Here is a 21,711-nt window from a genome sequence, read left to right on the forward strand (position 1 = left end):
GACAGACCAAAGACATATACTTGGAAAGAATGACAAAAAGTATTTTCCCCAAGTGAGCAAAACATTTCTGTGCCCTTTCTCTGAATCCATTTTGAAAAGCACAGTGACCAGACCGCCTACGCGTGCACCCATGGCTCCAGCATCAGCTGGAGAAAATGTCCCACCACGGGGCTCCATTAGGCCTCGTAATTACAGTTCTCAAGCCAAGCAGCAGAAGCCCAGAGATGCCTGTCGCTCACAATTAGATTGTACAAAATACTTTCAAATATTCAGTAGGAAACATTCCTGCTCTAGCCAACCACTAATGTCAGTGATTTCGATAATTTGCTTCTTCATTCAGGCCCAGCTGAAGGCTGATAAATTCTTTTCATCTCACTACAGAACAAAATGATTGTTAAATTATGTAATGGGATTCTTTTCTTTTCTAAAGAAAAAAAGCAAGCAAGCAAGCAACACTTGCTAGGCCTGGGCTCCTACAGCCTCACACAGCAACACTGAAAATTCTGACCACCCTGAGATCAGGTGGGGCTCGCCTTTTAAGAAACCACATCTCATTTACAGACAGAGACAGGAAAGGCCAGAGGCAGCAAGTCCATAACTTCACATGGCACAAGAGGGAAATAATAGATCGTTAATATTCTCCCTCAAAGGGAAGTGTTCATGGAGTTTATACTGATAGACTAACACTCGCCAACTTTTACCGAGCGTTTACTATGTGCTAGGCACTTAGAGCTAAGTGATTTACAACTGGATGATTTACCAAAATTATTATTTTGTCGGTTGCCTCCCCTTTATTCCTTTATTTGCTGGGAAATGGAATGTTCCAAACAAAATAACAAAATAACAAATGATAAAAATAGGTAACAAAATAAGTCAAACAACAAAAGAATTATGATAAAAATATAGCTTAACAAAATAAATAACAGAATGAAACCCTATCAATTTAATATGAGCATGACTTTTATGGATGGATGCAAAACTCCATGCACTCCCAAATTTCCATTTTTTGGTCTATTTACACTATGATGATGATGATGATGATGATGATGATGATGATGATGATGTGCCAGTCCTGGGCACTGTCACTAAGATCTTTTTCTCAAGGTTGACTCTCTACTACTTGAGCCACAGTGACACCTCCAGCTTTTTCTGAGTAGTTTATTAGAGACCAGAGTCTCACAGACTTTTTTTTTTTGAGAGTAGTTAATTATTAGAAATAAGAGCCTCACAGACTTTCCTTCCTGGGCTGGCTCTGAACTGCAATCCTCAGATCTCAGCTTTCTGGGTAGCTGGGATTACTGGTATGAACCATCAGTGCCAGGCTATTATTATTATTTTACAAAGCAACAACAAAGCACTAATTGCACATAAAGTTCCATGGGATGGATAGGAGGAAGGATGGTTCATGAAAAAGTACTAGGACTGTGTGTCTTTCTGTGAAAGCTTATATCACTCAGCAAGGAAGCCCAGTACTGCAGTCCAGGTCCACTGGTCTTTTTATGTGGAAGGGTATGGGGGATGGGGATGGGAGACGAAGCACAAAGAACCCTATATGGATGGCTGTCAGCAGCAGCCCCTCCATAACTGGGAGAGAAGCTGAGCTGAACCTGTAGGCCCTGAGGGTGGAAAGAGGGCAGTTAGGTTGAAGGTGGGAGGAAGCCGGGCCTGGACGAGGTATTCTATCTAAGAGCCCAGTGTCACGCAACCACATTGCTAGCAGAAAGGAAGGATTGCTATGCTATTTCTGTCTACACAAAAACATTCATTTCTAAACAGAGTTCTGACACATTTCCCAATGTGCCCGGCTGTTTTTCACATATTTCTGTCCGTTGTCTTGTATTTCTTTTCATTTTTAAAATTATGGTGTGTGTGTGTGTGTGTGTATGTGTGTGTGTGTGTGTGTGTGTGTGTGTGTGTGTGTGTTGGTATTAGGGCTTGAACTCAGGATATTGCATTCTTTTCTTTGACAGCTATGGGGCCTGAATTTAGGGCCTGGACACTGTCCCTGAGCTTTTTCATTCAAGACTAGCTCTCTACCACTTTGAGCCATAGTGCCACTTTTGAAGGTTGTTTTTTTCCCCCTAATCCTGAGGCTTGAACTCAGGGCCTGGGTTATGTCCCTGAGCCTCTTTGTGCTCTACCAGTTGAGTTGTGACTCAGTGTCCCTTCCTCTACCATGTTGATCTACAACTCCACTTCGGGTTTCCTAGTGGTTAACTGGAGATAAGGGTCTCATGGACTTTTTTGCCCAGGCTGGCTTTGAACCACAATCCTTAGATCTCAGCCTCCTGAGCTGTTAGGATTACAGGTGTGAGCCACCAGCACCTGGGTTGTCTTGTTTTGCTGACAAGATTTGTATTTTCTCCTAGAGGTTGTGGGAATCTATGCCCTCTGGTGCTTCCCCATTTCCCAGGTCCATTTTAAAGGAAAAGTTCCCAGCAGGGCTGATTCAAGAGGGGTTTTTAAAACAATGAGTGAGTCCTGACCACGTCATCTGACCTCATCTCCATACAAGGCTCAGAGCTTCAGAATGGAATTACAGAATATAGTCACTTCTGATTTTTCAGTTGGTCATGGGGCTTGAACTCTGGGCCTGGGTGCTGTCTCTCAGCTCTTCAGCTCAAGGCTAGTGCTCTACCACTTGAGCCACAGGCGTTACTTCTGGTTTTCTGAGTGGTTTATTGGAGATAAGAGTTTCACAGACTTTCCTGCCTGGGCTGGCTCTGAACTGTGATCCTCAGGTCTCAGCCTCCTGAGTAGCTAGGGTTATAGGCATGAGCCACCGGAGCCCGGCTTGATTTTTCACTCTAAAACCTAATGATCTCTGAAAGAATTTAGAGTTCGATTTTCCAAAGGTAGGATGATTTCCGAGGTCCCTGAAATATTTGTTCAGTTGTCCATTAATTGTTGTTAAGTTTCCTAACAAGAAACAAGGCCTTAGGTGGTCTTTTAAGCCTGTGGGCACTGAGCCAGAATAGCCCAGCAGGAGCTCATGCCTCTAAATGTCTATGTGAAGAATAAATGACTATGAAAGCCCCTTCTCTTCACTAGTAAAGGCTGGGACAGGAGGAAGTTGCTGGGACAGGGAAGGCAGATGGTTCTCCTGACAGGACCCAAGCAGTTGATGAGGCACCCCCATGGAAAGGACTGGTAGATGATTGCTAAGGTCCCACACTTCTGCCAAGGGGCAACCCGATGACCATTAAGATCCAGGAGTCAGGTCCAGCAATCTCATCTGCAGGATGGGTGCATATGTAATCCATACCCAAATCTAGCAAATTTGTTATAAGAAGTAGTTACAGGCCAGGTGCCTATAATCCTAGTTACTCAGGCCAGGTGCCTATAATCCTAGTTACTCAGAAGGCTGAGATCTGAGGACCACAGAAGCCATTCCAAGCAAGACAATCAGTGAGAACCAGCAAAAAGCTAGAAGTGGGGGTGTGGCTCAAGTAGTAGAGCACTAGCCTCAAATGGAAAAGCTAATGGCCAGGGGCCAGAACCTGAGTTCAAGCCCTAGTACTAGCCCCCCATCCCGAAGAAATGTCTTTATTCACATTTTAAGTCTCAACATAAAACATGCCTGATAGAAAGAGAAAATTATAAGAATTGGACAGTATAGACATGAAAATATTATCTGTTCAATCAACCAGTTGAAGTAAAGTAGGACTACTGGGAATTTTAAATCTGAGAAGCAAGCTCAATGACCTTTTCCCATTCATTCAGCTCATATGTAGGTTTTGAGATGGGGGATGGATCAGACTATTGGCTTCTGAATTCTATTTTTAGAGCTGAAAATGCCTGACTACAAATTCTAAGTTTTCTAAAGATAAAGAGTCAAGTCCCTAGGATATAAAATGTCCCAAATTTGTCATTAAGGCTTCTCAATATCAGGCAGATTTCGATGTTGAGAATGACAAGGCACTTGGAATATATGAAAGCGTCTGATATTTTTAGCAATCAGCAGCCTGCCCACAGGACAGGCCCACTGCGGTGCTCCACAGCCACCGATGCCACCAATCTCAGTCACACAATGGCCTTCAAGGAAACACTACAGAATTTCCCAGCACACATTCAAGGTCTGCAGAATTTTTCATGGTGGGAACAAAATCATTATGTGTTTTTTTGTTTGTTTAGTTTACAGATTCAATCATAAGAACTAATCCTAAGGATGAGCAAAGTGGTGCATGAGGGAGGTTGAATCACAAATTCCAAGACCAGCCTGAGCTAAACAGTGAGTGCAAGGCCAGAGTGGGAGGGAGGGAGGGGAGTTAGGAAGGAGGGAGGAAGGAAAGAAGAGAAGGTAGGAAGGACTCCAACCATAAGCATGTCAGAAATGCACAATTCTGCATCTCAGACTGTTATACCTAAAGAAGAATTTGGTATTTGAATAGGAAAGTGAGTTCTCAGACAGGTTAAAAATAGGGAAAGAAAAAATATACTAGTCTTAGAGGAGGCAGAGATTTTTGAGAAGAATGATATAGATAGGAACACTGTCTCAAAATGAATCTCCCCCAAGGAACCAGAAAGTGCTGTTTAGACCATTGGCCAGACAACTGTGAATTTACAGTCTTGCTATTATGAAGGTGAAGAGCACTTTAAACACAATTCAAATGCAATTCTTCAGGGGAGAGAAGAGGTCAGTCTCACATTCTTGTCAAAGAATCAGGCTGACCCCAGGCCCAACTTAAGTTGGGTACAGCCCTCTGAGTTGGGATTTCGTCTATTCCCTTCTGCTAATTGGGCAAATAAAGACATCACTGCCACTAACAGATATTCACAATCATGGGTTTCACAAAGGCACTGGTTTAGGGGCTTCTGTATTTACCAAATTTAACCTTTTAAGAATTTCTGCTCAGGGCTGGGAAGGTGGCTCAGTGGTAGAGCGCTTGACTTGCATGCATGAGGCCCTGGGTTCGATTCCTCAACACCACATAAGCGAAAAGAAAAAAAGCTGGAAGTGGCGCTGTGGCTCAAGTGGTAGAGCACTAGCCTTGAGCTGAAGAGCTGAGGGACAGTGCCCAGGCCCAGAGTTCAGACCCCACGACCGGACCCCCTCCCCCGCCCCAAAAAAAGAATTTCTGCTCAGAAGTTTCAAGCTTCAAACACTTTCCAGACAAGCAACCTCACTTTTACTTAAGAGGGAGGAAGAAATCTCTTGGCTCATAAATGTGACAACCACTGATTAAAACAGTTTTTTTTAACGCAAAATCTTTGCTTTAGATGCACAGAACTAAGAGAAATTTTAATTAACTGTTCAAAAGGTTCAGCTGCACATTTAAACCTTCAAATAACCCCAAATGAAGTGGCCATGATGTCTACCAAGATGCAATAGCAGGATACATACTAAAAAATCTAGTATATTTGGGTTTGGGGTTCATGGCCAGCACCAGTGCAGGTTCTAGAAAGGGGCTTCCCTAGTTTAGTGAGTTGCTCAGATTATCTAGGAAGTGACTGAGAAGCGGACATACTCCGAGGCTGAGATATGAATGCAGATGTAGGATATGGATTGTGAATGGAATGAATGGGGTAGTGGGTTTCCACACAGCTGGAATACTGGTATACTCTAGTATAGTGCTGCTCTTTTGCTGTCAGTCTGATCTTTGTAGATCATTTGATTTTTTTTTCAAAAAATTTCAAGGAGTTCAGAATCTATTTTTCTAATGCTGACTTAATTGCAACACTACTTTCTTATATGACCTAAACTATACATATTTAGCCCCTGGGCTGCCAGTATGCAAACTCAGACCTAGTCCATCATTTGGTAAGTTAGAAACCATTTTGGTGGCATATGCCTGTAATTCTAGCTACTTGGGAGGCAGACATAGAAAGGATTGAGGATTGAGGGCAGGTGACACAAGAGGTTTGTGCAGAATCCCTCTCAAGAAATAAAAAAAGGTAGGCTTGGTGGTGCATTCTTAGCCCAACCACATGGGAAGAATGAACAGAAAATGAACACTTGAGAAGAAATGCAAGACCTTATTTGAAAAATAACAAGAGCAAAAAGAGCTGGTAGGTGTGGCTCAAGTGATAGACAACCTGCCTAGTAAGTGGGACCCCTGAATTTGAACTCAGTACTAGACAGACAGGCAGACAGGCAGACAGGCAGACAGACAGACAGACAGACAGACAGACAGACAGAGATTCCAAATGTCAGAGATATTGCCTACCCAAAGCTAGACTCCCAGCAGGTCTTCAGATTTCTGGTGATAGTCCTTCAAACTAGATGTCCTTCCAAAGCACAAGATATAATCATTTAACTCTCAGTCCTGCAAAGCTACAATGGTGTCACTAATGAGTGGATGACTGAGTTATTACAGTACAATTGCCTGCGATCTTCCATGAGCACCCTACATCTCAGGAACTAATTAGAAATTCATTTCCTCCACAAGATATTCCAGCCTTGTGTTTGTTATGGCAGTATCAAAAGAGACAGCAGAATATGTGTGATTTCATGCTCTAATTCTAGAAAAAAATTAGTTCATTGGATGGCTAGGATTTCTCACACACTCCTGGTGTGGAGTGGCATCCTCTCGTGTGTGGGGGACGGTGAATGAGATGGAGATGTGAGTGTCACTTGTGTCCTAGAGATCAGAATCTTTATTGCCAGCGCTCCTTTTTTTGATTTCCGGATCAGCGCCTGAGCAGTTGATAAGGGAGAATGACTTGGCCATTATCAGAATCAGTGGGGTTTCCACAAAGAGCTGGTACTAAACCAGAGTTTATCTGTACAGATTTGAATTCACCTGAAGCTGCACCTAGATTGGCGATTTGCGGGGGAAGAACCGCAAACCTCTCACCTTTAGCTATCATTCCAGGAATATGGAGGGGGACATTTCATGTAGATGGCCAGACCTAGAGAATAAAATGCTAGAAAGCACTGATCTCAGTTGGGTCTCTCTCTCTCTCTCTCTCTCTCTCTCTCTCTACACACACACACACACACACACACACACACACACATATGTATATATCCTTATCTCTATATAATTCATAATGTTTTCATCTCAGTGTAATCCTAAGAAAATGCCATGCATCCAAAAAGTCAACTGTCTGTGACCTTTACAATTATTTGATCAAACCTTCCCAAGATACAACTCTTCAAAATGTATTTTTTTCTAGATGTCAGACAGTCTCAGTCACAGCTACCAGGCCTTATGGTCTTCTTTGAAGACTGGGGAAACTAAGGCATGACCGTGAAAGATGAGTTGAAAAGAAGCTGATGTCAACACGGGGTTTCAGGCAGTGCTGTTTGAAACACCAACCCCTGTTTCGTGGCCCAAACGAGCAAGGTTTGGGGTTCAGGGACTTGCTTCTAACATGGCCAGCTTGGGGGTAGCTAGGAAATTGGCTTTGTCACTGACAAGCTCCAATTCCTTGAGTAAAATTCTTGACTTCCCTGAGCCTAAGTTCCACATTTGTAAAGGCAATATTGAATTTGTACAGTGGTGAAAAAGATTTAATGAAATAATATGACAACAGAATAAATGAAATACTTGGCACATGAACAAGCAGGCAATACGTATCCCCCATCATAACATTAACCCAGAATGACCCAAATCTAGTGAGTCAGAGGCCATGAAATAAGAATGTGATCACATTCTATAACTAAATTCTCACTAATAGTGTCATCTGATATTAATTTCCGATTATCCTTCTTTCTGCCTTTTTTTTCCCCCCAAATTTTTCCTTATATGTTATCAAATTGAAATGAGAGCAGAAGCAGGTATGGCTCATACTTGTAATCCGAGCTACTCAGGAGGCTGAGATCTGAAGGATTGCAGTTCAAGATTATCCTGGGCAGAAAAGTCTATATAGATGATATCCAATTAATTAGCAAAAAAAGTCAGACTGGAGTCATGGCTCAGTGGGACAGAATGCCAGTTGTGAGCATGCAAGTTGAGCTGGGGCTTGAGGTCCTTGGTTCAAGCCTGGGGACTAGAGCAAAGAAATAATGGAAGACAAGATGCTTTGTCTTTACTATACCTCGTCCTCAGTGACAGAAGCTTCTGGACACTGTTTGTGGGGGTAAACAGAGCCCTGTGCATGGGCCCATGTCTGACAAGTGCTTCTATTATTTCAAACCAACAGAACACAGGGCTGCTCACTGGAGGATTCTGCCACGTGCATTTCATTGAAGGTGGGCAAAACAGATGCGAAAGCAGGATTCCCAACCCCTGCCCCACCCCTGCCCTGCCACTGTCCCATGGGGTCCATCTGGAAGCGTTCACAGCTTGCCAAGTCCAGGAAAGAGATTAGCTTTGCTAAAACAGCCTCCTTGCTGGCCTGGTCTGGCCTCTACCCTTGCCTCCATTCAGTCTGTTTTCAATCCAAACCAAGTCATCCTTCAGTCCACGATTCAGAGTCCATCACTCCTTTCTTCTTCTTCTTCTTTTTTGCACGTACTGTGCACTGTCCCTTAGCTTTTTTTGCTCAAGGATGATGCTCTACCACGTGAGCCCCAGCTCCTCGTTGGGCTTTTTCCTGGTTAGCTGGAGATAAGAGTCTCACAGACTTTCCTACCTGAGCTGGTTGTGATGGCGATCCTCAGATCTCAGCCTCCTAAATAGCTAGGATTACAGACGTGATCACTGGTGTCCAGGCTTCCATCACTCCATAATCCTGATCCTGAGATGTTGGTCAAGTGGTAGAGCACCAGTGAAAAAGCCAAATGAGAGAATGAGCGTCTGACTTCAAGCCCTAGTACTGGCACAAGAGAGATAAAGATGGAGAGAGGGGGAAAGAGAGGGGGGAGGGGAGAGGGGAGAGAGTAGAGAGGAGGAGAGAGGAAAGAGAGGAGGAAAGAAGGGGAGAGGGAAGGAAGGGAGGGAGGGGGAGAGAGGGAAAAGGGGAGAAAGAGAGAGGGCTGGCTCTCTGAAGCCCTTTTATAAGGTCCCTAAACCCTATTCATGGTCTAATCACTTCCGAAGGCCTTACCTCCTCATTGGCTGGGGTATGTCTCAGTGCCAGAACATCTGCCTACCAAGCGTAAGGCTCTGGGTTCAATCCCCAGCATCCTCAAAATATATAGTGGAGGTTAGGATTTCAGCCTATTATTTGAGGACAGGGCTTTTAGGTTAAGCCATTAACCTTTTTCTACTGTAATAGACACTCTCCCAAGTTCCAGCATTTTTCTATAAGATGCATCGTTTGTGATGGGCACAAGGATGTAGGCTGCATGAAGTAGGGACTTTCACGGGCTTGTTCACCGATGTGTCCTAGCGCACCAGTCAACGTGTGAGTGGCATATTAACAGGATGGGTAGATGAATGGAGAACAAATTGATGAACCCATCCACATTCCAACACTTGGTTCCCATCAACCACAGCATCTCCCTGGTCAGTGTGAGCAGCAGCAAGGACTCACTCCAAAGAATAATTCCTTTTGGCTTCCTGGTAGCTCAGAAAGATGCCAAGAACTATCAGGGGTTGAACTCAGAACCTTACACTTACTTGGCTGGCACTCTACCACTTGAGGCACACACTTCCAGCACAGCTTTTATTTTGTCAGTCATGGGGCTGGAACTCAGGGCCTGGGCATTCTTTCCTCAGCATTTTTGATCAAGACTAGCACTCTTTTTTTGGGGGGGGGTCTGGTTGTGGAGCCTGAACTCTGGGCCTGGGCGCTGTCCCTCAGCTCTTGAGCTCAAGGCTAGCGCTCTACCACTTGAGCCACAGTGCCACTTCCGGCTTTTTTTGTTTTGCTTATGTGGTGCTGAGGAATTGAACCCAGGGCCTCATGCATGCAAGGCAAGCGGTCTACCACTGAGCCACCTTCCCAGCCCAAGACTAGCGTTCTTGGAGCCACAGCGCCACTTCCGCTTTTCTGGTGATACATTGGAGATAAGAATCTCATGAACTTTACTGTCTGAGCTGGTTTCTGACCATGATTCTCAGATCTGTAGCCTGAGTAGCTGGTGTTACAGGCGTGCCACTGGCACCTGGAGGTGGAATCTCTCTGACTTTTCTGCCCAAGGCTGTCCTGGTATCATGATCCTTTGGGTCTCTGCTCCCTGAGTAGCTAACATTACAGGTATGTGCCACTTCACCTGGCAAGAATTTTTTTTTTCAACATATCCTCCAGTTTGAAGCCAGGCATCCAGTGGCACACACCTGCAATCCTACCAACTCAAGTAGCTGAGATCTGGGGATTGTGGTTTAAAGCCAGCCCTGGTGGGAAATTTGTGAGACTCTTATCTGCAATTAACCACCAGAAAACCACAAGTGGCACTGTGGCTCAAAGTGTTTAGAGCACTAGCTTTAAGCAAAAAGAGCTCAGGGACAGTGCCCAGGCCCTGAATTCAAGCTCCATGACTGACAAAAACAAAAAACAAACAACAACAACATCAACAACAAAAAAACTGTCCAGTGGCTTTCATGGGTCTTTAGTTTAAGCTAAACGGTCACATTTTAGGATGTTTGCATTCTGCTTCAACTTCATCCACTACTCAAAACTGAGATCTGGAAAGATCAATTATCTTGACAACGACCCAGCAAAAGAATGGCAACTAATTTTCTTTCAGGATAAGAAATGTAAGGGTTAGGAAAAATGCAAAAGACAAACCCTGTTTGACCAGCCCTCTCTTTTCAAATCCAGAGACATCCTATTTGTCCCATGTCACAAAAATGAATCTGCAAGTATGATTCATTGAGAAACACTGCCTTGGGCAAGAGACTGGGAAGTAGTTCAAAAGGCACTTTAACATTTTATTTTAATTTGAACTCTAGACCTGACTAAGTGAAAAACCTTTCCAAAGGCTGCATAAAATAGCTATCCTGTGTGTGGGGGTGGGGGGGGAGAGAAGGGTCTCAAGCCTGAAATCCTAGCCAATTTAGGGGATCACAGTTGAGGTCAGTCCCATCAAAAATGTTATTAGACCCCATCTCAACCAAGGGCTGGGTGTGGTGGTGCATATCTGCATTCTCAGCTAATGGGGAGGCACAATGGCTGGGCACAGTATCAGAACTTATCATCTCAAGTGAGTAGAGAAAGCACACATACGAGGATCACAATCCAGACTGGCCTAGGTAAAAGTAATCAGTTAAAAAAATAACTGGAGCATGGTTCAAGCAGTGGTATGCAGATGTCTCTTGGAAATACAGATTTCATTTCATTTTGATTGATGCCAGTGGCATCTATTCCTTTTTTGGGGGGGAGGTCCGGTCATGGGCCTGAACTCTGGGCCTGGGCGCTGTTCCTCAGCTCTTCAGCTCAAGGCTAGCACTCTACCACTTGAGCCACAGCGCCACTTCGGGATTTTTTTTCTGCTTATGTGGTGCTAAGGAATTGAACCCAGGGCCTCATGCATGCAAGGCAAGCACTCTACCACTGAGCCACCTTCCCAGCCCATCTATTCCTTTCTTTTGGTAGGCAGAGAATGTTTAATATTTCTGTGCAGATTGAATGGAACTCAGGTGGGAGTATGTCGGGGAAGGCTGTGCCTCGCAGGAGGGGGTCTTGTGCAAGGCTGTGGGATTTGCTTTGGAGAGACCCAAGGAGTCTTCTCAGCCAAGGGCCTGGCAGGTGCTCAGTGCACCCCCACACACACTTAGTTCTTGGTTTGGGTTTGAGATCGCCCCATAGAGGGTTGGTGAAGAGTCTCACATTTCCAGCTCTTTTGCTAGAATCCACACCCCTAAGCAGGATGGAGGACTAGGTCCTAAAAGAGCCTGGGAGCCCCTAGGAAGCAGCCCAGAGTCAGGAGCCAGGACTCTGTCTCTTCTCTCCTTTCCCCAGGCGGGGCAAGGGCAGAGGGAAGGCGGAAAGTCGAGCAGGGAACCCAGCCTCTGATGAGAAGGGGTGGAGGGAGAGGGTCTTGCCACTAACATACACTGTAAACTGGTTTAAAACAGTAACTTAAGTGGAGGGACCGGGGCTGGAGAGCGACAGAAGGTATTCAGAAGGTGACAAAGGAAAAAAGCCAACAAAAAGTTGTTTGTCCTACTTCTGAGTTTTTTGTGGTTTCCACAATGGCCCTACAAAATGGCATGCCCACCAACAGTGTGCAGGGGTTCCCTTTCCCCCACACCCTTGTCAACAGTATTCAGCTTTGATTTGCCACTTATTTCTCAATGAGACTGTGTGTGTGTGTGTGTGTGTGTGTGTGAAGCTCAGGGCTAGTGTGCTTGTGGAGAAGCACAAGGCTCTAGAGTTTATTCTAAGGGCTTGCATGTACACACACTCCCTTACACACACACACACACACACACACACACACACACACACACACACAGTGGGGATAGTGGCTCTCTCCTGGGGTGGTAGTGGTGGTGATTGGAAGGAAGCCCAAGGGAGCTCTCGGGTGGCTGACAAGGGACTGGGAAAAAAAAAAAAACAGCTGTTATCCACACACGGTGACACAGGTCACAACTGAAATGCTGGATTTCTTCTCCACCATGGAGAAGTCCTTGGGGAGCAGCACACACGCTGACCCTGGCGCTTTGCCAGGCCCGTTGACCTGCAGCCCTTGGGGACACCACACTCAGGACAGTTCTGTGGCCACAAGTGTGCGCCAAGGGTCTAACTTCATTCACAAGGAAACACTATCTCAGTGGCCACTGCCCAGTTCCTCCCAAGTGTTGAGACCGAGATGCAAAAGGCAGAATCCTTGTCCTCAGAGAGGTGATGGCAGAAAGAAGAACCAGGAGGACCCAGGCAGGGCCAGATGTGGCATTCAAGGGACAGACTAAGGGAAGCAGCTAGGAGGAGAAAAAGGTTTTAAACACTAAGTGGTGGAAATTACTACCCCAAAGCAAGTATTCCCAGCACTACTGGTGTTGCAGCCATCTAATGCCAATATGTGTGTGTGTGTGTGTGTGTGCGCAAAGCACATGTGTGTTGCATGTGTGAACACTTTCCCCTTTGCTTTCTTGCTTTACTAAAATGAAAGGTCATTATCGCTAATTATAACTTCTAAAAAAGGGTTTCCTAGCTTACTGCAATAGTTCATGATCATCTACTTGTAAGAGCAGACCTCTATCAATTTAATTACCTGTGCAGTGATTTCCTATTGGCTAACTGCTACATGCACCTTCACTCAGCTACCCAGATAATTAATTTGGATATATTTATTTTGCAAAGCACTTTCTCTGGAAGATCCATGTCTGTGGATCTGTGCTTGTTGTTTTGTGTGTGTGTGTGTGTGCATATACATATATATAATCACATATTGACATACACATATATACATATGTATGCAGATATACACTATACTCTTGTGTATACATATATTATATACATAGTTTGTGTATACACATATATACATGCATATACACTTATATACACACATATGTACATCTGTGCTTATACACCACGCTCATATGTATATCTGAGCTTTTGTGTGTGTGTGTATGCATGTGCACCCAGGTGTGTGCACATGTCAACAGTCCTTGGGTGAAGCTGTACCAACAGCTCTTTTCATGAGTGCCAGGTTTAAGTACTATACTCATTCTGAATATTATGAATTAAATTTTTTCCCCAGTCTTCTAGGTCAGGAATGGTGTTGAGCTCTTGTGTGTTTCTAAACTTCTGTTATTATAAGCTGAAGTTACCTAATCAAGTCTAGTCATGGAGATAGAGAAACATTCGCTATTGAATGTTCTTCTTGCTAGAGAAACAATACAGAATAGTTCCACGTACCCAGAGCTGGTCATCCATGCCTGGAGGGTTCTTCTTGATAAAAGCACCATAGTATGTAGCAATGTTCCGGTGATGAGAATACTTCTTTAACATGTTAATTTCTTGCTTGATTTCTTCCTCTTCATCCTACAGTAGAACCATAAATAGGTTGCATGAAAACTCACTGTTATTAGAATCCTATTCTTTGAACATTCTTTGTACCAATTATACTAGAATAAGTTCTTCAGTATTTTTCTTCCATGGTGAGCATAATTATGAAATCTGACTAAACTGAAAAAGCTTCCTCCAACGGCATACTGGTAGCCTAGACAGCTCTTCCACTGGGATGGCCTACAGTAGATAATATGCAGTCTGCACAAGAGAATAAATTCATCCCTTCACCCGGAGGCGACCGAGCCAGTCAGCCTAGGAGATAAAATCCACATTAGGCCGCTGGGAACTCAGTGTATCAGACAGCCATCACAGATCATATCCACCGTAGGAAAGATTGAAGAAAGCCACAGGGAAAAACACGGGCTCTCCGATTTAAATTTTCACTAGGTTCATTTTCTTTGAAGTCTCCTTTTATTGAAGTGTCTGACTGAAGGTGATGAAAGTCAAGACAGAAAGGGAGTGGGAGAAGTTCTCTAGATCTGAGGAAGTTCACCAAGCAGGACTACCCACATCACCTTCAGGACACCATGCATGAAAAGAAAAGGGGAGATGTGGTGAGGACAGAGAGAGAGATGGCTCCCCTACCGAGTTACTTTCCTGATCTGCAGGCTGCATTCATTCTGAGTTTCAGCTGGGAATCCACAGACTCAATCCTAGTATTGGTGGTGAGGGGTGTGGTCTCCCTGAATCTCATCCCATTTGTGGGTACACACAGCTGGATGGTAAAATGGTGCTTGACTTTTGAGGCTGCTGCAAAAATTTCTAGCTTGTGATCATTGTTTTAGAAGCAGCAGTGAGCAACATGACCAAGAGCAGGAAGACCATCCAGCTGGGTCCCCATCGGTCCCTTTGTACCCTTCAGCCACAGGGCCTCCTCCCAGGGGAATTGCATGAGTGGCTTTCAGCATTCTTCCAAGTGTGATGGTTTCTTTCATTCTCCTTTGGTTCATATCATTTCCACACGTCAGTGTGTGTGTGTGTGTGTGTGTGTGTGTGTGTGTGTGTGCATGCATGTGAGCATGCATGTGCATGCACGTGCAGGTGTCCCAGTCCTGGGGCTTGAACTCAGGGACTAGTGCTGGCCCTTAGCTTTTTCACTAAGGTTGATACTCTGCCATTTGTGCCATACTTCCATTTTCAGCTTTTTTTTTTTCCTGGTTAATTGGAGATAAGAGTCTCATGGACTTTTTTGCCCAGGCTGGCTTTGAACCATGGTCTTCATATCTCCTGCCTGTGTGTACCACTGTGCCTGGCTCTACACATCATTTTTGGTTGGGTTTAACTGACACTCCCCAGAGATGCCTTGCTGTCATTCCCTCAAGGTCAAGTCCTCCCACTAAACCTTGCTGTGCGCCCCCCACTTTCCTTCATGCTTTCCACAGGTACTCATTCCAACTGCAGTGCTGCCTGCCTCTCCTCTCCATGGATCATAAGCCATTCTCTACTTCAGCTCTCACTTCTAGAGTCCCTTCCTGAACTGCCAAGCTCCCTAAGTCTGTCTATCATGGTCATTTCCAGAACTGCCATCCACTAACAATCCATTGTTACCATCAACACATCAACACAAACACTAGGTTGTTCCCTAGGACAGTCTCAGTACCAAGTGCCTGTGCATACAAGGAAGCAAGCTTGCCCAGGGCCCAACTTCCTAGAGCAATGCTAGTGAGCTTAGAAGGATCAGCTAAAAACAGAAGGCAGAGTGCCCAGATGTGGACATTTCCTGGCCACACAAAAACAAAGTTAGTGGAAGGAAATGGAAATCTGAAAACTTAGGAGAACTAAAAACATGTTACACATCACGTGGTCTCACTCAACGGAAGACTAGGTGATCTCAAAATAGAACAGACGATTGGGATGCTGAACTAAGGATAAGGAGATGCACGTGATCTTCACCATAAGGAACAGTCAAAGGGCACAGGGCTGGGCTCGTGGCTGGGCTGGAGGATGGATAGCATACTGCTGACCAATGCGTTCTTCCCTGCCTGCTAGCTGGACATGCCCACACCAGTCCCCATTCTAGTCCTATGAAGAGAATGACTTTCACTGACCTTCACCTGGTTGAAAAATCCCTGCTGCACACCTCAAATGCCATATCAGCATGCATAGGAGCTATTTTCAACCCTCTGTAGAGGAGAGTAGGATGAGTGGATGGAGTTTGAGGAAGCCTAAATAGGAGAAACCAACCCAACGGTTGCTACGGCCTACGATTTGCGGCTAGCTGCTTCAATGATAAAAGGCAAATACAAGAGGTGATGGAGTACATGGCTCACTTTCCAACTGCAGCTGATAATCTTGCTTAGTGAGAAGGCAGCGTGGATCTATTTGCTGTCTGCCTCTGAGTTTCTGATAGTTTGGTGCGGGATGTGCTTTAATAAAAGCTTAGCATATCATTATGAAAATGAGGACTTAGGAAACAGTGAAGTAATAACATAATTCAGTATTGAACCATCTCTTCTGAAGTTCAAAATGAAGTCGGCATATTCTCCATCACTTGGCACAGTTAAACTGAGGCAGATATAACAATAAGAAAAGCTTATCATTCACTGAGTTTGGAGTCAGAAAGATGAGCGAGGGCGGGTGGGGTGCATGCTGAGTTTGGAGTTCACCCCTTTTTGCTATAAGATTACAGGAAAGTCACCCACTTTTTTGAAACCTGAGTTTTTTTTCATGTAAGGAAATACATTAGGTGTCTAAGTTTCTGGGTTAGTTGATGTATATGAAGCTTATAAGGTATATTCCCAAATAATAATTATTAATCTTCTCAACAAAGAAGATCAATAAACAACAAAACTAGGAGGGCAAGAGTGTTTAGTCCCCTTGAATTTTATGTTTCGGTTGCGGTTTTTTCAAACACTGTTATGGGACACTGGGTCATGGTTGTGTAGCTCTAATATATACCCTTGATCTTGACCTTCAATGGTCTTGTAACTGAGCATGCAATTCCTCAATGCTTCAGGGCTACTGTTCATCCAGATTTGTCATCTAGGGTTCTGAGGACAGTAAGAGATTCAGTGAAATACAAATAAAGGCTCCATCGAACTACAAACAGCCCAGCCTCAAGTTATGGTCCAGGAAGGGAGATGAGTTACAGTGTTTTAAAAAACACAAATACAACCACTGTGACTGAACTAGGAGAAGGGGAAGCCTTTAGTTTGTAAATGAACTTATTGCTATATCTTAAGAATTAAGCACAGTGACCAAATCCATTGAGAGCCTAATGACTACTCAAAAATGAAGTATTAGGATCAAATTGTCTTAAACTTAAACAGAGACTAACTTAATAAGCCAAACCCAGTATTTTGGGAAGATCTATTATTTTTCCACCAGGAGACTCCAAAATCGAGTCTGATTCATTATGTTAACTTCAGGCGTGACATTTAAACTCTGAATGTCAGACCTTTCCAGCTACCAAAGGGAATAAGAAATCTCCCTAAGCTACCTCTAAAGACTTAGGAATGATGAAGTGCTTAAATGTAATGTTAGTATAAAGATAAAGAAGATTTTTTTTTGGCTATAGGGCTTGAATTCACTCAGGGCTTGGGTACTGCCCCTGAGGTCTTCTGCTCAAAGCTAGGACTCTACTACTTTGAGCCACAGCTCCACTTCTGATTTTCTTGTAGTTAACCAGAGATTAGAGTCCTATGGACTGCCCAGGCTGGCTTTGAATTGTGAACCTCAGATCCTAGCCTCCTGAGTAGCTAGGATTACAGGCATGAGCCACCAGTGCCTGGCTAATTTTTTAAAATCTTAAGAACATGAGAATCTACTATTGTTAATATTTATGATAGACTGGGTTAAAATTGGCCATGATATCTTGGCTGTTCCCCAACAAAAAGTAGAGTTCATGACTCTTCTCCTATCAGTTGGACTTAGCCAGGTGACTTGTTTTGACCAATGGAACAATACCAAATGAATTTAACAGAATTTTGAAAAGCACGTATGCACTGGGGCTGGCCCTCTCCTCTCGCTGGAGGAGAACCCTTTTGCCATGTGAGAAACAGGGTGGCATCCCAGAAGATGAGAAACCATGCAGATACAATAGGTTCCAAATGCAAAGAAAGGACAGACTCCAGGCCATGCTTTCAAGCCAGTGATTGGGCAGTGATGTATTCAGGACTGTGATCATTAAAGTCAGCCAAAAAAGGCAGGCTCTGGTGGCTCACACCTGTAATCCTAGCGACTCAAGTCCTAGAAACTCTTATCTCCAACTGACCAGCAAAAAGTTGGAAGCTGAGCTGTGGCTCAAGTGGTAAAGCACCATGCTTGAACAAAAAAAGGCACCCATGCCTTGAGTTCAGGCCCCAATCATAGCATAAAACAACAGGTCAGTCAAAGCCAGTCTCATGAAATGTTCACTGTGTGCCATGGGCTGTTTGCGCACAAACTTATGTAACACTAGAAGTGGCTCTTTGAAAAGTGTTTTTGATGATGTAATTATACAAATGAAGGAGTCTCAGAAGGTCAAAGAACTCCCTCAGGTTCGAGTTTACTCATCTTCAACATTAGAGCTCAGTTTTGATCCCAGATTTGTCTGCCTTGCAAGTGTACTAGTACTAATTCTATTCAGAAAACTCCCAGACAGAAAGGCAATTACCTATGGGACTAAAACCAAAGTGTTTATCAAAAGAGTTTAGGAACATCTTAAGCCAGGGGTAAAGAAAATCCTGACTCTGATCCTCTAATTAAAAGAGCTTATAAACGTACAATACTATTTGTTTATGACTGACTTTCAGGGATAAAGATTTTTAAATTGTATATTTACTATGTAGTGCCATATATTTTACATGCCTAATGTATGCTAGAATTTAAAAATAGAATGAATGAGGTATTCAATATTATTTTCTGTAACCTACAGTTTGTTCCTCATTTAACATTCAATCTATGGTATAAGAACAAAACCATGTGACTCTTATGACAATCGAAGTACTGGGCAGAAGGAAGTCTGGAGGGAAAGCGTTGCATAGATGCTTAGGTGGCTAGCCTACAGATGTGCAGACTTCGGGGCATTGGCCAGAGTCTCCTCACTTCATCTTTCTCACCTGTGATGATCCGTGGCAGATGTTTGTGTCCCCTTAGATAGCATCTTCCCTTCCAGCACTGATGGTATGTGTAAGGAAGTTGGAGATAATTCTTACACTTAAAGCACCACAGATGTCTTAAGTGATCATCACTTTCTCTTAGAATATGGTTTTAAATTTATTTCTGGCCAGGCACTAGTGGCTCACATCTGTGATCCTAACTGCTTAGGAGGCTGAGATGTAAGGACTGAGGTTTGAAGCCAGCCTAGGCAGCAAAATGCACGAGACTGTTATCTTCAATTAACTAGCAAAAGAAAAAAAAAGAAAAGAAAGAAAGAAAAGTAAAAAGGAAGTAGAGCTGTAGAGCTGTAGTGATGCAGCAACAGTCTTGAGTGAAAAAACTAAGGGATAGTGTCCAGGCCCAGTACTGGTGTACGCGTGCATGCACATACACATAATCTGTAATAGCCTGTAGTAACACAATTTCTATTTCTCTTTGTCGGTCGTGGGGCTTGAACTCTGGGCCTAGGCACTGTTCATAGTTCTTCAGCTCAAGGCTAGCGCTCTACCACTTGAGCTACAGAACTCCTTCCGGTTTTCTGGTAGTTTATAAAAGAGCCTCATGGACTTTTCTGCCTAGATTGGCTTTGAACCTTTATCCTCAGATCTCAGCCTCCTGAGTAGTCAGGATTACATGCATGAGCCACCAGTATCTGGCTTCCAATTTCCATTTCTAATAGAAATTTGATTTCAAATACCAGTGTGTATCAGGCAAATACTAGTTTAAAATCATTTATTTTTTTGTTAGTTTAAGTGAATAATATTTACTTATATAGTCAATCAATAACAACCAAGAGGCTATTTGTTGAGGCTATTCAAAATTAGAAATTTTAAATACTCTATTATTTTCAGTATCATAAATTTTTGATTTTGTATCAGTTTCAAAGGACAGAAGAAAACCGATGTTTAAATAGTAAAAGTTCTTTTCAACCCTTTGGCTGGAAATTTCAGCAGGATCTTCATATTGAAGCATATATGAAGCTATGCATGAAGAATTCATGTGGCATACAAATTACAAAGTTGGCTATTTTCAAGTTCCAAGTTGGTATATCACATGCAGTTTGAAGTCTGTTCAAGTCAGTTTATTAAATGTTAAAATACATTAAACATTAAATGAAAATTAAGGTATGAATCACCTAAAATCATTGTCAGAGTGCTTATGTATTTGTGAGCCACATTTATGCGTGTGTGTGTGTGTGTGTGTGTGCATGCATGCATGTGCGCACATTGTAAGTAGTTCTGAGGCTTGAACTCTGGTCCTGGGCACTGTCTCTGAGCTCTTCAGTTCAAGGCTAGCGCTCTACCACTTGAGCCACAGTACCACTTCCGGCGTTTTCTGTTTATGTGGTGCTGAGGAATGAAACCCAGGGTCTCATGCATTCTAGTCAGGCACTCTACCACTGAGCCACCTTCCCAGCCCATGAGCCTCATTTTTAGATCCCTAACAAGCCCCGAGTGATTCAATGAGTTGTCTAATTCTGCACTTCTTCATTGAACATAGCTAGAACTCAGGACTTTTGCATGGGAGTGGCAGGCAGCAGCAGACTTCTTGCATATACTAACCTTAAGCTAAATTGGTTGATTTTACAAATATTTATTAAGGGCCGGTATATATCCCAGGTACAATGCTAAATAATGCAACTATGGGCATGGTAGATTCCAGCTCTACCCCAATGAAACTTGCTACAGTCTGGTGAGAGACAAAGGCATATGCCCAAGAATGGTACAATCACATGGAAAATTACTTCCATGAGAGGTATGTGTTAAAGCTGATCAAATTAGCCCCTAGGCCCCCAGTTTGTCCTGAGTTCTAAAGGCTACCTAAAATACTCCATTGAAAGAGTGAGAGAAAGGGAGAGCATACTATGTGTGTTTAAGGAAGGGATCATGATCCTGGTAAAAAAAAAAACCAAACAACTGTGTTTGCCAAGGCCCTATGGCTGGAGGGGATATAACCTGCTTCCTATGCTGGGGGGCGGGTCACAAAGCTGCATTATCCTCATTTGTAGATAGGGAACAGAAAGGTCATCGAATAGTGGAACCCCTCAAATATTAAAACTACAAAGAATGGATCATTTGCAGAGATTTTCTTTATCATTAGGTCAGACTGCTCTTACAATGAAGCAAGGTCCTTACAGGAGCAGAGGACCAAAGTCTGATGTCCATCTTTCTCATCCTGCACTGAAGAAGCCTAAGTCCTGAGAAAGCCATTAATTAAAGAAATGTAAAATGAGCCAGGTGCTGGTGACTCATGCCTATAATTCTAGCTACCCAGGGAGACTGGGATCTGACAGTCGCAGTTCAAAGACAGCCTAGACAGGAAAGTCTTATTTTCAATTAACCACCCAGAAAGCTGGCAGTAGAACTGTGACTAATAAGCGATAGAACACTAGCCTTGAGCACAAAAGCTCAAGGATAATGCCCAGGCCCTGAGTTCAAGCCCCAGGACAGACTACATAAATGATCCAAATTCAAGTGACCCCAAAGTAAACAAGTTTTGAGTCTTCTTAGTGATATTGTCATTTGGTTAAGATTCCTGAAAAATGAGGTAGCTTATATTTGCCAGTATCCTGGACTACAATTCAGATAATAGCTATAGGAATCAGAAGCAATCTTTTTCTTTTTCTTTTCTTTTTTTCTTTTAAAAAATAACTACCACATTTTCTGTGGTCTGCAGCTAGGATTTCATCTTCAGCTGCCTTTGTTATTCTTTTCATTTTTTTTCTGGCCTCTGTGCTGACATGTGTCTTGTGTAGAGTCTACCAGCTTTTACTCTCACCAGCTCTGCAGGGGCTACCAAGATGGCCAATGCACAGTTCCTATTCCTCGCTGGAGAGCTCATTAA

The 21,711-nt window shown here is 43.5% G+C and overlaps 1 protein-coding gene across 1 annotated transcript in view; it reads right to left on the reverse strand.

Moving 5' to 3' along the window:
- Positions 1-21,711, reverse strand: part of Tnik (TRAF2 and NCK interacting kinase) — a 402,475-nt gene that overhangs the window by 132,379 nt on the left and 248,385 nt on the right. The window contains exon 4 of the mRNA XM_013016154.1: positions 13,636-13,761. Coding sequence (XP_012871608.1) covers positions 13,636-13,761 — 126 coding nt within the window. The remainder of the gene's footprint in view (positions 1-13,635; positions 13,762-21,711) is intronic.

This window comes from Dipodomys ordii, unplaced genomic scaffold, assembly GCF_000151885.1.
Source record: "Dipodomys ordii isolate 6190 unplaced genomic scaffold, Dord_2.0 Scaffold30, whole genome shotgun sequence".
In the NCBI taxonomy this organism is placed as follows: Eukaryota; Metazoa; Chordata; class Mammalia; order Rodentia; family Heteromyidae; genus Dipodomys; species Dipodomys ordii.